This window comes from Eptatretus burgeri, chromosome 6, assembly GCF_056783735.1.
Source record: "Eptatretus burgeri isolate ZD-2024b chromosome 6, Ebu_testis_v1, whole genome shotgun sequence".
NCBI classification, from domain to species: Eukaryota; Metazoa; Chordata; class Myxini; order Myxiniformes; family Myxinidae; genus Eptatretus; species Eptatretus burgeri.
The window spans coordinates 38,828,372-38,844,868 of record NC_140966.1 but is presented as its reverse complement, the minus strand read 5'-3'; the positions used below and the strand labels follow the sequence as shown (position 1 = coordinate 38,844,868).

At 43.1% G+C, this 16,497-nt stretch overlaps 1 protein-coding gene across 1 annotated transcript in view; it reads right to left on the bottom strand.

Annotated features, from left to right (window-relative positions):
- Positions 1–16,497, bottom strand: part of LOC147024582 (eukaryotic peptide chain release factor GTP-binding subunit ERF3A-like) — a 57,042-nt gene that overhangs the window by 24,073 nt on the left and 16,472 nt on the right. Inside the window, exons 2-5 of the mRNA XM_085884626.1 lie at positions 12,512–12,595; positions 11,399–11,650; positions 11,136–11,169; positions 10,104–10,181 (exon numbers count right to left, since the gene is read on the bottom strand). Coding sequence (XP_085740752.1) covers positions 10,104–10,181; positions 11,136–11,169; positions 11,399–11,650; positions 12,512–12,595 — 448 coding nt within the window. The remainder of the gene's footprint in view (positions 1–10,103; positions 10,182–11,135; positions 11,170–11,398; positions 11,651–12,511; positions 12,596–16,497) is intronic.

Here is a 16,497-nt window from a genome sequence, read left to right as displayed (position 1 = left end):
ACCTATTCTAGCCGGGGCATACACCGGGACCAGTACACTGGTACTCATTTCGCCGACCTCGGAAGGATGACAGGCTGAGTCAACCCCCTAGTGTTACTTCAGCAGCCAACAGGACTTGAACTCAGGACCCTGGGATCCCAAGCCGCCACTCTAACCACTAAGCCAACACCAGGCTCATATATATATATATATATATATATATATATATATATATATATATATATATATATATATATATATATATATATATATATATATATATATATATATATATATATATATATATATATATATATATATATATCTTCTTCTTCTTTCGGCTGCTCCCGTTAGGGGTCGCCATAGCGGATCATCCGTATGATCTGCATAGTGATTTGGCACATGTTTTATGCCGGATGCCCTTCCTGACGCAACCCTGGTCGCCTCTTACGACACAGGGATAACATATATATATATATATATATATATATATATATATATATATATATATATATATATATATATATATATATATATATATATATATATATATATATATATATATATACATACAGCTCTGGAAAAAATTAAGAGACCACTGCAAAATTATCAGTTTTTCTGGTTTTACCATTCATAGGTATGTGTTTGAGTAAAATGAACATTTTTGTTTTATTCTATAAATTCTATAAATGTATCCAAGGATGAAAGAGTGGTGATTGGAGCAGATTTCAATGGGCATGTTGGGGAAGGGAATAAAGAGGATGAGGAGGTGATGGGGAGGTACGGTCTCAACAAGAGAAATGTGGAAGGGCAAATGGTGGTCGAGTTTGCAAAAAGAATGGAAATGGCAGTGATAAATACGTATTTCAAGAAGAAGGAGGAACACAGGGTGACATACAAGAGTGGAGGAAAGTGCACACAGGTGGATTACATCTTAAGCAGGAGATGCAACCTGAAAGAGATTAGTGACTGAAAGGTGGTGGCAGGGGAGAGTGTAGTTCGACAGCATCGATTGGTGGTCTGTAGGATGACCTTAGAGGTGAGGTTGAGGAAGAGAGTGAGGGCTGAACCAAGGACCAGATGGTGGAAGCTGAAGGAGGAAGACTGTTGTATGAAATTTAGGGAGGAGGTGAGACAGGCGTTGGATGGTGGTAAAGATGGATGGGATGATTGGGCAACGACAGCAGAAGTTGTGAGGGAGATAGCTAGGAAGGTACTTGGTGTGACATCTGGACAGAGGAAGGAAGATAAGGAGACTTGGTGGTGGAATGAGGAAGTACAGGAAAGTATAAGGAAGAAGGGGTAGGCGAAAAAGAAGTGGGATAGTCAGAGAGATGAAGAAAGTAGGCAGGAGTACAAGGAGTGGCAGCGAAAGGCAAAAAGAGAGGTGGCAAAGGTCAAGGAAAAGGCATATGACGAGCTGTATGAGAAGTTGGATACAAAAGAAGGGGAAAAGGATTTATACCGATTGGCAAGACAGAGGGACCGAGGTGGGAAGGATGTGCTGCAGGTTAGGGTGATAAAGGACGCAAATGGGAATGTGCTGACGAGCGAGGAGAGAGTGTTGAGAAGGTGGATGGAGTACTTTGGGAAGCTGATGAATGAAGAAAATGAGAGAGAGAAGGTTGGAAGAGGTGGAGATAGTGAATCTGGAAGTGGGGTGGATCAGTAAGGATGAAGTGAGGACTGCTATGAAGAAGATGAAAAGTGGAAAGGCGGTTGGCCCAGATGGTATACCAGTGGAGGCATGGAAGTGCTTAGGAGAGATGACAGTGGGGTTGTTAACCAGATTGTTTAATAAAGTCTTGGAAAGTGAGAGGATGCCGGAGGAGTGGAGATTAAGTGTACTGGTTCCGATTTTCAAGAATACGGGTGATGTGCAGAGCTGTGGAAATTACAGAGGAATAAAGTTGTTAAGCCACACCATGAAGTTGTGGGAAAGAGTAGTGGAAGCTAGGTTGAGAGGAGAGGTGACGATCTGTGAGCAGCAATATGGGTTTATGCCAGGAAAGAGCACCATTGATGCAATGTTTGCTTTGAGAATGTTGATGGAGAAGTATAGGGAAGGCCAGAAGGAGTTACATTGTGTGTTTGTGGATTTAGAGAAAGCTTATGATAGGGTGCCAAGAGAGGAGTTGTGACATTGTATGAGGAAGTCGGGAGTGGTGGAGAAGTATGTGAGGATCGTGCAGGATATGTATGAGGACAGTGTGACAGCGGTGAGGTGTGCGGTAGGAATGACGAACCGGTTTAAGGTAAAAGTGGGATTGCACCAAGGATCGACTCTGAGCCCTTTCCTGTTTGCAATGGTGATGGACAGGTTGACGGACGAGATCAGACTGGAGTCCCCATGGACTATGATGTTCGTGGATGACATCATGATCTGTAGGGAGCAGGCTGAGGCGAGCCTCGAGCGGTGGAGGTACGCACTGGAGAGAAGGGGAATGATAGTCAGTCGGAGTAAGACGGAGTACATGTGCGTAAATGAGAGGGAGGGTGGTGGTATGGTGCGGTTGCAAGGAGTTGAGGTGGGGAAGGTGGATGGGTTTAAATACTTGGGATCAACTGTCCAAAGTAACGGAGAGTGTGGGAGAGAAGTGAAAAAGCGAGTGCAGGCAGGATGGAGTGGGTGGAGAAGAGTTGCAGGAGTGATTTGTGACAGAAGGGTAGTAGCAAGAGTGAAGGGGAAAGTATATAAGACGGTAGTGAGACCAGCTATGTTGTATGGTTTGGAGGCGGTGGCACTAACAAAAAGACAGGAAGCGGAGCTGGAGGTGGCAGAGTTAAAGATGCTGCGATTCTCGTTGGGAGTGACGAGGATGGATAGGATAAGGAATGAGTATATTAGAGGGACAGCGCTGGTAGGACGGTTTGGAGACAAAGTGAGAGAGGCGAGATCAAGATGGTTTGGACATGTACACAGGAGGGAAGCGGAGTATATCGGGAGAAGGATGTTGAAGATGGAGCCGCCAGGCAGGAGGAGAAGAGGAAGGCCAAAGAAGAGGTTCATGGATACGGTGAGGGTGGACATGCGGGTGGTTGGAGTGTCAATGGAAGATGTGGAGGATAGAGCGAAATGGAGATGGTTGATCCGCTGTGGCGACCCCGAACGGGAGCAAGCCGAAAGAGGAAGAAGATATATATATATATATATATATATATATATATATATATATATATATATATATATATATATATATATATATATATATATATATATATATATATATATATATATATATATATATATATACATATTGTTACGTCTGAGGGGGGGATATGCATTCAAAGGGTAATTAGGATGTTTAATTCAGTATGCCATTCTGGTCGAGTTTACCAGGATCTCGATGTAATAAGTTGCAATTCAGTGGTGATAAGTTGTCTTGTAAATGTCCATTTCTTCAAGGCGGAAATGATAATTGTCACGTAATTAGATAGGGAGACGGGTTAGGGTAAGTGTGTCTGCGTAAACCCTTTTAGTATTCCCTGGAGGCTTGCCGTGACGTAACAGGACAGTGCTGCGGATGGCTCCGCCCCGTGATCACGATTGGCGAAAGGCGACGGCGGAGGGCCAATAAAAACGGCTCGATTGGAAGTGACGAGGACTCGAGGATAAAAAGGTTCTGTTCGGGGAAAAGAGGTGGAAGAAGAAGATTGATAAAGAGAAACCGTTTTTGGTGGAGGCTGTTGGGCTCGGAGCGTGCTCGATTGTTGTGCTAGTTCGTTCCTGGATTCATCATGTCTCGTGGCCTTGCTGTGCCTCGTGCCTCACCTCGGTTGGCTCTGGGGTTCTGCTAGCTCGGAGTACGGGGTCGAACGGCGGGCGGACCTGCCTCCCTCTCCTGCTCGCAACTTGGCGCCAGAACTGGCTCCCTGGCGGCTGTGAGCGGACTTGGGCTGACACCAGGAGGTCTACAGCTCCACGGTGTCTCCTGCCCCTGACGAGCACAAAGCCAGCTCGTCCGACGCCAATCCAGGGACTGTTGCGTCTACACCACGGGCCAGCCTGACCACCAGGACCAGCTACGTTGTGTGTGTGTGTGTGTGTGTGTGTGTGTGTGTGTGTGTGTGTGTGTGTGTGTGTGTGTGTGTGTGTGTGTGTGTGTGTGTATACCTGGTGCCTTGGAGGGTTTGAGATTTGTATATCCATTGGAATTGTTTGTGTTTTCCCCACGCCCGAACCCACACCACCATCCCGTCGAATCGCCCCGGATCCCTCCTCTTGCCAAGTCTTATTATTTCTGGTTAGAGAAATAAACATTATTAACTCAGTGAAAAGCGACTCGTGCCACCTTCCTCGTCCCGTTTGCGGTAGAGCGATTAAAACCGCCATCTTTGGGTTATAAAAAATAAACCGCCTCCATCGTTTCGGCTCATTCTACGTTGGCGGGACTGTTCAAGTCCCGTGGACGTCACAATATAATAAATATATATATATATATATATATGTATGTATGTACATATGTACGTCTATATATATATATATATATATATATATATATATATATATATATATATATATATATATACATATATATACATATATATATACACACACATATATGCATGCCTGGTGTTGGCGCAGTGGTTAGGGCAGCGGCTTGGGATCCAAAAGGTGCTGAGTTCAAGCCCCGTTGGGCCACTGAATTAATACACCAGGGGGTTGACTCAGCCTGTCATCCTTCCGAGGTCGACGAAATGAGTACCAGTGTACTGGGCCTGTGTATACCCCGGTTAAAATAGGTGTACCATATCCCTGTGTCGTAAAAGGCGACCAGGGTTGCGTCAGGAAGGGCATCCGGCGTAAAACATACGCCGAATCACTATGCGGATCATACGGATGATCCGCTGTGGCGACCCCTAACGGGAACAGCCGAAAGAAGAAGAGAAGATGTATGTATGTATGTATGTATGTATGTATGTATGTATGTATGTATGTATGTATGTATGTATGTATATATATATATATATATATATATATATATATATATATATATATATATATATATATATATATGCACATATTGTTGCGGAAATGGCCCATAGTGTGTTACTAAATATAGGATAAGCCCAGATCCCCTATTAAATGCATGTTTAGCCAGGTTGTTCGGAAAATGGATGCTTCATGTGTGTCGGGAGGTGTAAGAGGCTGTTCATCGTGGGTACATTGGTGGTGGATCGTTCTTCTTCTTCCTTCCTCTCTCCGGACAATAGACTCCGTCCAGCGTGCTGGGGGGGGGGGGGTGGGGGGTGGCCTACAGAAGGAAGTGAAACTGAAGGGAGGAGTTTGTCGGCTTCGTAAAGGGGCGCGTCCCAAAAAGAAAAGGTGGTAAAACTGAGAGCACCGAGTTGGGCAGTCGGTTTTTGAGGAGAGCGTGCGCCGGGAAGACGGTGGGAAAACTGAGAGCACCGAGTTGGGCAGTCGGTTTTTGAGGCGAGCATGCGCCAGGAAGACGGTGGGAAAACTGAGAGCACCGAGTTGGGCAGTCGGTTTTTTGAGGCCGGCGAGTGAAGAAAAAGACTGCAGGAGCGCTGGGAAAGGCGATGGTGAAACTGAGCGCCGAGGTGGCACGATGGGTTTTTCGTGAGGAGCAGTCGGCTGGGAGGCGAGCAGTCGCCAGGAAGGCAAGCGGTGCCGGGAGAGCGCCGAGGTGGGGCGCGATCGGGCTTCGAGGCGAGCGAGCAAAGGAAAGGCAGGGTGAATCTGCCAGGAGAAAAACTGAACCGGAGCACGCCGAGTCTGCGATCGGCAGTGGTGAATCTGAGCGCCGAGGTGGTGCGCGATCGGCTTTCGTGAGGAGACATCGACAGGTTCATCCTGAGTCCAGTGACGGAGCCTCTGACTGTCCCTACTCACCTCACGGCTCGACGACGTCTTGGAATTCCATGGACCCAGCCTGCAGAGCCCAACACCTCGATTTGGCCTGGTCTGGTGAACAGGCCAGGCCTGGACTTGTATACTGGACCTTGGGAGAAACCAGCTGAAACCCACCATTGATCTTTCGCTCTGGTGCAGTCGACCTCGCGGGGTCTGAACGCGCCGAGGCTGCATGCTTGAGGGCTGCGACACATGGACGAGCGCCATTTTGCCAGGCAGCGTGTTTGAGCTAGGGAGCTCGAATCCGTTGACATCAGCTTGTCACGAGCCACATTCGTGCTTTTGACACTTTCCTCTCATCCATAAAACATCACCAAGTACTCTGTGTCTTGTCTGCATGCTGTCCATGTCTTGTCTGCATGTTGTTTAAGGGTATCTCGTGAGGGTCCCCTTCGAAACCCATAGCTCCCTAGTTAAGAACGGGTTTTAGATTAATTATAACATTGTCATGAATGCTTTGCTTGTGTCATGTTCCCCGATGTCCCCAATAAATCTGGCTGATTCGTATGAAGTTGCCGCTTTGAATTAATTTGTGCCGCGCCGAGGAACGATCCGCTCAATTTGGATATAAAAACCAAAATGGTTACAGACTGGCAGAATTCGCTCGGTATCTGACAAAACCAGTCTGTAACCGGGGTCTATTTCCCCAACTGGTAAGGTCCAGGGATACGTTGGTATCGCGATTCAAGACGCGTGACCCGAGGTCTGTGCCGAACCAGCAGGCGTTATAACCCCGGAGACGGCGGTGGTTTGGGTGGCGCCAAATCTGTAACAATTGGCTGTCGAGAGTAGGGTGCGAAAACCCAAACTGGTTACGGACAGTGATTGACGCACTCGTCAGAATCCCCCCCACCCCAACAATATATATATATATATATATATATATATATATATATATATATATATATATATATATATATATATATATATATATATATATATATATATATATATATATATATCTTCTCTTCGTCTTCTTTCGGCTGCTCCCGTTAGGGGTCGCCACAGCGGATCATCAGTCTCCATTTCGCTCTATCCTCCACATCTTCCATTGACACTTCAACCACCCGCATGTCCGCCCTCACCGCATCCATGAACCTCTTCTTTGGCCTTCCTCTTCTCCTCCTACCTGGTGGCTCCATCCTCAGCATCCTTCTCCCAATATACTCCACATGTCCAAACCATCTCAATCTCGCCTCTCTCACTTTGTCTCCAAACCGTCCTACCTGCGCTGTCCCGCTAATATACTCATTCCTTATCCTGTCCATCCTCGTCACTCCCAACGAGAATCGCAGTATCTTTAACTCTGCCACCTCCAGCTCCGTTTCCTGTCTTTTTGTCAGCGCCACCGCCTTCAAACCATACAACATAACTGGTCTCACTACCATCTTGTATACTTTCCCCTTCACTCTTGCAGCTACCCTTCTGTCACAAATGACTTCTGCAACTCTTCTACATCCACTCCATCCTGCCTGCACTCTCTTTTTCACTTCGCGACCACACTCCCAAGTATGGTAGACAGTTGATCCCAAGTATTTAAACCCATCCACCTTCCCCACCTCAACTCCGTGCAACCGCACCATACCACCACCCTCCCTCTCATTTACGCGCATGTACTCCGTCTTACTCCCATTGACCATCATTCCCCTTCTCTCCAGTGCGTACCTACACCTCTCGAGGCTCGCCTCAGCCTGCTCCCTACTCTCCCAACAGATCATGATGTCATCCGCGAACATCATAGTCCATGGAGACTCCAGTCTGATCTTGTCCGTCAACCTGTCCATCACCATTGCAAACAGGAAAGGGCTCAGAGTCGATCCTTGGTGCAATCCCACTTTTACCTTAAACCGGTCCGTCATTCCTACCGCACATCTCACCGCTGTCACACTGTCCTCATACATATCCTGCACCATCCTCACATACTTCTCTACAACTCCTGATTTCCTCATACAATACCACAACTACTCTCTTGGCTCCCTATCGCAAGCTTTCTCTAAATCCACAAACACAATGTAACTCCTTCTTGCCTTCCCTATACTTCTCCATCAACATTCTCAAAGCAAACATCGCATCAGTGGTGCTCTTTCCTGGCATAAACCCATATTGCTGTTCACAAATCATCACCGATCCTCTCAACCGAGCTTCCACTACTCTTTCCCATAACTTCATGGTGTGGCTTAACAACTTTATCCCTCTGTAATTACCACAGCTCTGCACATCACCCTTGTTCTTGAAAATTGGAACCAGTACACTTGATCTCCACTCCTCTGGCATCCTCTCACTTTCCAAGATTTTATTAAACAATCTGGTTAAAAACCCCACTGCCATTTCTCCTCAACACTTCCATGCCTCCACTGGTATATCATCTGGGCGAACCGCCTTTCAACTCTTCATCCTCTTCATAGCAGTCCTCACTTCATCCTTACTGATCCACCCCACTTCCTGATTCACTATCTCCATATATATATATATATATATATATATATATATATATATATATATATATATATATATATATATATATATATATATATATATATATATATATATATATATATCTCTCTCTATCTCATTTTCTTCATTCATCAGCTCCTCAAAGTACTCCATCCACCTTCTCAACACGCTCTCCTCGCTTGTCAGCACATTCCCATTTGCGTCCTTTATTACCCTAACCTGCAGCTCATCCTTCCCAGCTCGGTCCCTCTGTCTTGCCAATCGGTACAAATCCCTTTCCCCTTCTTTTGTACCCAACTTCTCATACAGCTCGCCATATGCCTTTTCCTTAGCCACCTCTCTCTTTGCCTTGCGCCGCCACTCCATATATATATATATACATACATACGAAATAATATATATATATATATATATATATATATATATATATATATATATATATATATATATATACTGTATATATACATCTTTTCATATATACATATATCTATATCTATATTCACACACATATATATGTATTTATCTAACTACATATAAACATATATATACATATCTATACATATATATTTATATATATATATATATATATATATACATATATATATATATATATATATATATATATATATATACATATATATATATATATATATATATCTCTGGAGATTTTTTTAAGGTTTATGGGTAAATCCAAAATGGCTGCCAAAGCATGACGTCATAGGTGGAGAACTTTTTGTTCCTCATGGATAGGCTATCATACCTGTAAAGTATTGCCTCAATCTGTTCAGCCATTTCGAAGATTTTTTGAAGATTTCCATGTTACTAACAATATGTCTGCCGATTCACGTGACCAACGAGGGCCCTTACAATTTAGCCCAAGATGACCCTCAAATTTTTTTATACTGATCAGATAAAGCATTCAACGTATGCAATGACGACATAGCATTGCCATATATGACATCATCAAAAAAAAATCACTCGTTTCCCATGGTAAGTCACATGTGTCAAGTATTAAAAAATTTCCATGGAGCGGTGTTGGAGAGAGCTGTCCAATTTTTCCCTTTTTTCCAACATGGCCACCACACCACATGACCTATGACGTCATAATTATCATTAAAACATTCTTCAAGAGTATTCGCACACCGATGGTGAAAATTTGTGTCGATCGGATAAGTGGTTGCAGAGAAAAACAGAAAACTAGAAGGTCACTCGGTAGAGTGCATACCACCGCCACACAATGCCTGATCCAGGAGAACATATCGGGCCCAATACATTTTTGAAATATCATGCAAATATCGTTTTTGGACCTGTCCTCTCAATGGTGAAGAATCACTTTAAAAATTGTCAGATCTGGATCCGGATCCGGATCTTCACCAAAATCTAATCACTTTGTCCTTGTCACACACCCAACCTGCCCACAAAATTTCATCATGATCCATCCACAACTTTTTGAGATATCCTACACAAAACAGACAAACAAACAAAGATAAACACAGAAAGGGGTGAAAACATAACCTCCTTCACCTTCGGTAATTATTATGGACGGACGGACGTACGGACAGAAGGACAATCCAAAAACATAATGCCACCGGTGACTCCGTCAGCGGAGGCATGAAAACACAAAATAAGTAGCACAATATGCATCAAAACACTTGTTCATAAGAACATATAGTGTTTTCCACATAATTAGATTTGTTTGATGCATTCTGTGCAAGATTCCATCATGGAGTAGGCTCGCGATAAAACATAAATTATCGGTGCAAAAAGGCATTACAAAGGGATGGATACGCACCACGTCTCACGGTTTTTCTCTTTGGCCTCTCTCTCATACTTTTCCAAAGTCCTTTTGTCCACCATGCCAGTCAAGTACCTGACAAGGCAAAGACGGAGAGGTGTAAAGAGGGAAATGAAACACAGAAGAAGAAGAGGAAGTAGAGGTAGAAGTAGAGGTAGAAGTAGAGGTAGAAGTAGAGGTAGAAGCAGAGGTAGAAGTAGAGGTAGAAGCAGAGGTAGAAGCAGAGGTAGAAGCAGAGGTAGAAGCAGAGGTAGAAGTAGAGGTAGAAGCAGAGGTAGAAGCAGAGGTAGAAGTAGAGGTAGAAGTAGAGGTAGAAGTAGAGGTAGAAGTAGAGGTAGAAGTAGAGGTAGAAGTAGAGGTAGAGGTAGAAGTAGAGGTAGAGGTAGAGGTAGAGGTAGAGGTAGAGGTAGAGGTAGAGGAAGAGGTAGAGGAAGAGGAAGAGGAAGAGGTAGAGGAAGAGGTAGAGGAAGAGGTAGAGGAAGAGGAAGAGGTAGAAGTAGAGGTAGAAGTAGAGGTAGAAGTAGAGGTAGAAGTAGAGGTAGAAGTAGAGGTAGAAGTAGAGGTAGAAGTAGAGGTAGAAGTAGAGGTAGAAGTAGAGGTAGAAGTAGAGGTAGAGGTAGAGGTAGAGGTAGAGGAAGAGGTAGAGGAAGAGGTAGAGGTAGAGGAAGAGGTAGAGGAAGAGGTAGAGGTAGAGGTAGAGGAAGAGGTAGAGGTAGAGGAAGAGGAAGAGGAAGAGGAAGAAGAAGAAGAAGAAGAAGAAGAAGAAGAAGAAGAAGAAGAAGAAGAAGAAGAAGAAGAAGAAAAACATGCAATCATCTATACTTGAAATTATTTCCACTTTGAAACCTTTAATCCAATTGACTCAAAACACTTGAAAATGATGTGTGTACAGAAATGGGAGAGGAAGTTTGGGAGGGGGGGGGAGCAAAGAACTACTAAAGGAAAAAGAATGAAGATCATGTTTGAAAAAGTAAATTACAAGCAAAATCTTTTAGATTCAACAAAGGGATAATTAGAAAGGAAACTTACATAATTTGACCCCCAATGGTTGACTTTCCAGCATCTGTTGGAAAGTATAGATCAGCAGCCGGAAAACAAAAGGAGTATGTTGATGCCCCATCATTTAATTCCTGGCTGTAAAGTCTCCTCACTCCTTTACTCCTGACTACTTCAAACTTGTATTTTAACCTGTTGTTTAAGACCTTGTAATTCGCCAGAATTGGTGTGAGGACAAAAAAATAAAATCTTTTCATTACAAGGTTTTCATCTGTGAAACATAGACTATTTCTCACCAACATGTCCGATGAACACCACATTGACGTGTTCCTTAAGCGGTCCCTCTGGTATCTTTGTTGGTACTTTCTTTGTATTATCAGCTTCCTCTTCATCTGCAGCTGAAGTGACTTGCATTGCACTCGATTCCACATCATCTGGTGAGGTATCTGGTGCTCTTCTATTGGGTTCTGTGCTCATCTGCTCAACCGGATTTTCCCAGCCCTTTTCGATGGTTGATCCTTCAAGATCTCCATTTTCAAGACTGCCACCTGAAAGGAATTTAACAAAGCACTGGCACTGCAAACATCCTCATAAAGCCTTGAGCAACAATAAAATAAGGCATTTGCCAAAATCATGCATATATATTACAGCCACAAAGGTAAATTATACCCTCGCCCCACCCCAACTCCCAAATAAGACTCCTCCCTCACCTCTTTTTTTAAAACTTTAAATTTCTGTCCCCATCCCTCACTCTTCAGGACTTTTCCCATGTAATCCATTTAGTGACGACACACTCCTTTGGGGGTAATGGTAATGTCCTGTGAAGATCTCCACCATCTCCAAGTTTTCTCCAATATTGTACGTTTAGCTTGGTTTCACTTGGCATAACGTGCAGAAGCAGAGTGGGAAGGGTGGGGGAGGGAGAGGAATCCATATATGCGCTTTAAACACTCGTGAGTAGCCAACCTAGCAGGAACCACGCATTATTTTCAAGGCCTTGGCTCCGGAGCCATTCAGAAAGACGATATGGGGATGTGTCATCATGTTTGGGCATTTGTCATCATGCTTACCTTTGGACAGTAAAGGCAAGATAGCGAGGGATAGTGAGGATCACAACTCACTCAATAAATGCTAAGCAATCTGGCCTGGCTGACATAATCATTCTCCTTGATCTATTTCTGCCCAGCTGATTGGAGGAACACAAGCACACCTTTTGTGGTTTGGGACTCGTGTTTAAAGGGCTTCAGTATGGATACGAGACCATCTTGCATCAAGACAGGTGAAGGTGAAAGCAAGTCATCATTGTGGTCCCCATTCGGAAACTCAAGAAGGACCATCAACAAGAAATTCATTGATTATACATGAGTGAAAAGTAGGGCATCATTTAAGTTCTAGACATGATTCCTTACCGTCCTCCATATGCGAACCCTGTATCAGAGGTGATGCTCTTTGCTCCAAGTCATTTCCTGGGATTGTTGTGTGTTCAGTGACAGCTGGGAAAACCAGAAATAAGTACATTTCAAAAGAAACTACAGCAAGCCAAAAATACCATTTTCTTCATTTGGAAGTTATACCACAATGCACTCACTGTATTTCCTCCACCACCAAGGCGAAGGAGGTTATATTTTCATCCCTGTTTGTTTGTTTGTTACTCGCAAAATCGAAGATTTTTCAAGTACATTGGTTAGTCAGTTTTGTTATTGTCTGTCTGTCGTCGAGGGGTCACAATTTTAAACCGATCTTCACGAAACTTCAACACATGGTAGAGTTTGTCATAAGGAAGAAATCTATTGTTTTGAGGTCAAAAGGCCAACATCGGCCAAAGGTCAACAACTTAGCTGAGATTTCTTTTTTCTATTATGTCTATTCATTAATTACGCACAATTGGAATTTACCTTTTGACCCTTGAGACTGCTGAGAACCCTTCGAACTTTGAAGACTCTTTAGGACTCCCAAGACACTTAAAGACCTCTTAAGACCGAAGACCCAAAAAGTTCCTGAGGACCCAAAAAGGCCATGAGGACACAGTAGATCCAAAAGTCCCAGAGGACCCAAAAAGACACAAAGACCCTAAAATTGTACATCCTGCAGACCCTTTAAGACTCGACTATACGACAAAATATCTGTTATAATTCCCATGTTTTAAACGCACGCCATGTTAAGGTATATAAAGCAGCTGAATATGTCCGACCACGGAATGACATTCTAATCGAATAATAAATAAGATTCATCGGATGTCTGTCTGTCTACGTTTATTACAAAGATCGCTGGGCCGACAACCACCAAATTTGGCACACAGATCAAATCTGACCTGAGGGTGTCCTAAATGTGTTTTCATCCACAACCTCAGCCTTCAAAGACCCCAAAGAACCATGTCCTTTATTATTATTTTTTTTACATGCTTGACATTAGAATACATGCTTGAGAGAAGACTTTCTACATGCTTGGGAGATAAGAACCCAAAGACCATCAAATTCTCTGAACACACTTGAGACACTTTAAAACCCCGAAGACCCCAAAGACCCTTTGGATCCCAAAGACGGTTAAGATCCATAAGAATCTTGAAAACTCCTTAGACTCCGAAGAAGACCCTTAAGTCTTTTGAAGAACCTTAAAACCCCCTTGAGCCAAAAGACTTTGAAGACCCTTAAGAACTGTAAGACCCCAAAGACCCTTTAAGACCTCAAAAACCCTGAACACCCCAGTGACCTGGAAGAACCTTAAGACCTCAAAGAGACTTAAGATCCCAAGACTCTGAAGACCCCTTTACCCATTGGTGTTCTAGCTCTCCTGCCCCTCCACAGTCCCCCCCCCATTCCTTAAACCCGCGGATCCGTTTTAATATCGTTAAAACCCATATTGGATGGAAAGTACAAACAATTTCAAAAACGCAATGTTTAGCTTCCATTCCACTCTCATGGATTCACACAAAGAGTGACAGATCTGTAGCGATCTCTCCAATATGCAAAGAACCACTGTAGTCTGAAGTCATGAGCATTAGCCAACCGACCTAATCCTTCACTCCTCATGGGTACGCATCGTCACTTCCCCTCGATTGCCATTTGTGGTCACCTCAAATCAATCAGTAGGCCTATTCGCTTTCCAATTCACTCTTTAACTTCATACTGTGATATTTATCGGTACATTCAATTATTTTGAACGGTAAGATTCGATTCAGATCGTTTTCATGCATATCCAGAGTGTCCACAAATTACTGTTCCAAATTCAAACCTAATAAAAAATGAATGAACTGGGATACAATGATGCGGTTTGATGCTTGTGAATGAACGAACATTTTTCAAAGTTTTATCATCATCATCATCATCATCATCATCACCATTTATCATCACTTGTTCTCTATAAACCAGGCAACACTGCTCTTTATTGTGGGGGACGCTATTTCCAGTAAACGTGACGTCATGCGTCACAGGCGACAATTGGAAACGAATAAAGTAAATAAAACTTTGATAAATTGTCTTCTTCCTTTGGTGTTATATTCTTTCCAAGTGTGTTGTTGTTGTTGTTGTTGTTGTATAATTGCCGGATGTTGAGATATTGAGAGGAAGATAATGATGCAAGGAGGAGGGACATGTGGAACGTGAGGGAGGAGACACTACCTCAATGGAATTGGAGGTATGTGAACGTTACGTGCTGTGGAATAAATGGACTTGTGCCCTGCAATCAATTGCATTGTTTCGTGTCTGTTGAGTGACATAACAGAAATGTTCTTTGTTTGAGAAATATTATGCATGTATGTATGTATGTTGTCTGACTTGGAATCTCCTGATGATTACTGATTAGTTAACATATCGAATAAAGTTTTTACCATGTTTGGTTAACCCTCGACGTGCTGCATTGTTAACGGCCACACGGCTCCCTGTTGCTTAATTTTCTTTTCTTTTCATACGGCTGGGAATTAAAAGTGGTATTTGCAAAAAATGCAACTTAGGTGTCAAGTTAGACAGATAGCCAAAATTAAAACCAAAAAATTGTTTCAAATTTTTTATCACGTTGCAAATCTGTGACCACAGCATGCAAAGGGTTAAAAAAAAAAATCCCCACTTTTGCTTCCTGCCAACCCGTTTTTTGTGGCCTTCAACTTGCTATGTATGCCACCCTCGCCCGTCAGTTCTCCTGCCCCCAATCCACTTGCCCCATTTTCAGCCTTGCCGGCTCTCCTACTTCTACCACTTACCAGTGCCCCACCCGGATAACCCTGCTAGTATATATATATAAAGCTGAGTTTGTGTCTGTGGCTGTCATAAGTCCCACCCATTCTACAGGCCACAACTTCCCCTCTCTTCTCCACAGTCACAAGCACCGCCTTTCCCTCCAGCTGCCCAGAAATCACCGCCATCTTTTTCACTCCACGTCGCTCAGATTGTTCAAAGGCCTCTGATGTACATTTGAAGACTGAACAACATGTCTTTCATCATCAAATAAAGGTACCGTTTTGAGGAAACAAAGGTACATTTTGATTACACCTCAAATGAGGTAATGCATGTTTTGTTTACAGCGATCACGCCAGTGGTCGAATGTACACCGCCCGATGAAAGGTATGCTGTCATAATGCAGAGGAAAGAAAATCGTGGCCTTTCATTAAAAAAATACTTTTTGCTTTTCGTCCGACTTTTCAAGGCTTATCAGCAAACTGTTGGACATGTAATTCACATGTTATGTGAAGTAAATCTATATATTGCTAAAACTCTGATCTTATATGTATGTATGTATGTTACCGAAATACAGCCAAAACGGAACATGATAGCGCGTAAACTTTCGGCCCACCTTACTCATCATTCTCCTGTGGTGTGCAGTATCAAGTTTCGTTAAAATCGGGCAACGAAAAAAAAAAATCAATTCCCGATTCAGTCAAGTACTCTTCGGGAGAATTTGATCAATGCAAACAACCTCAGCGGTACAGTTCGCTGGAGCTATCTTTTTTATTTTTTCTTGAAATGATTTATCAAAAAATCTCAAACATTTAACAGAGACAAAGAACGATTTATTTTTAAGCATAAAATAAACATCGCCATTTTTATCTAATACTTCCGTGTTCATTAATAAATAAAACAAGCCGGTAGGCAACATGGGTGGTCGCGACATAATTGCATACTAGTCATACAGTTTTCGACGGATCGGGCTGAAACTTTTTGACAAAGAGGTTGATTATAGTGCGCATAAAAGCCTGGAAGCTGATTTTTGATTTTCGAAAAAATAAATATTTTAGGATTTTTCAAAAATTTCAAAGTCCCGTTGCTAGGCAACGGTGGTGTCCATAGCAACGGTGCTCAAAAGCATAGAACTAGATCCTGGTATGAACCTACCTGTCAAGTTTCATCGAAATCGGATGATTCCTCTGGCCTCCAGAGCTGTCCATTACAAACAGACATACAAA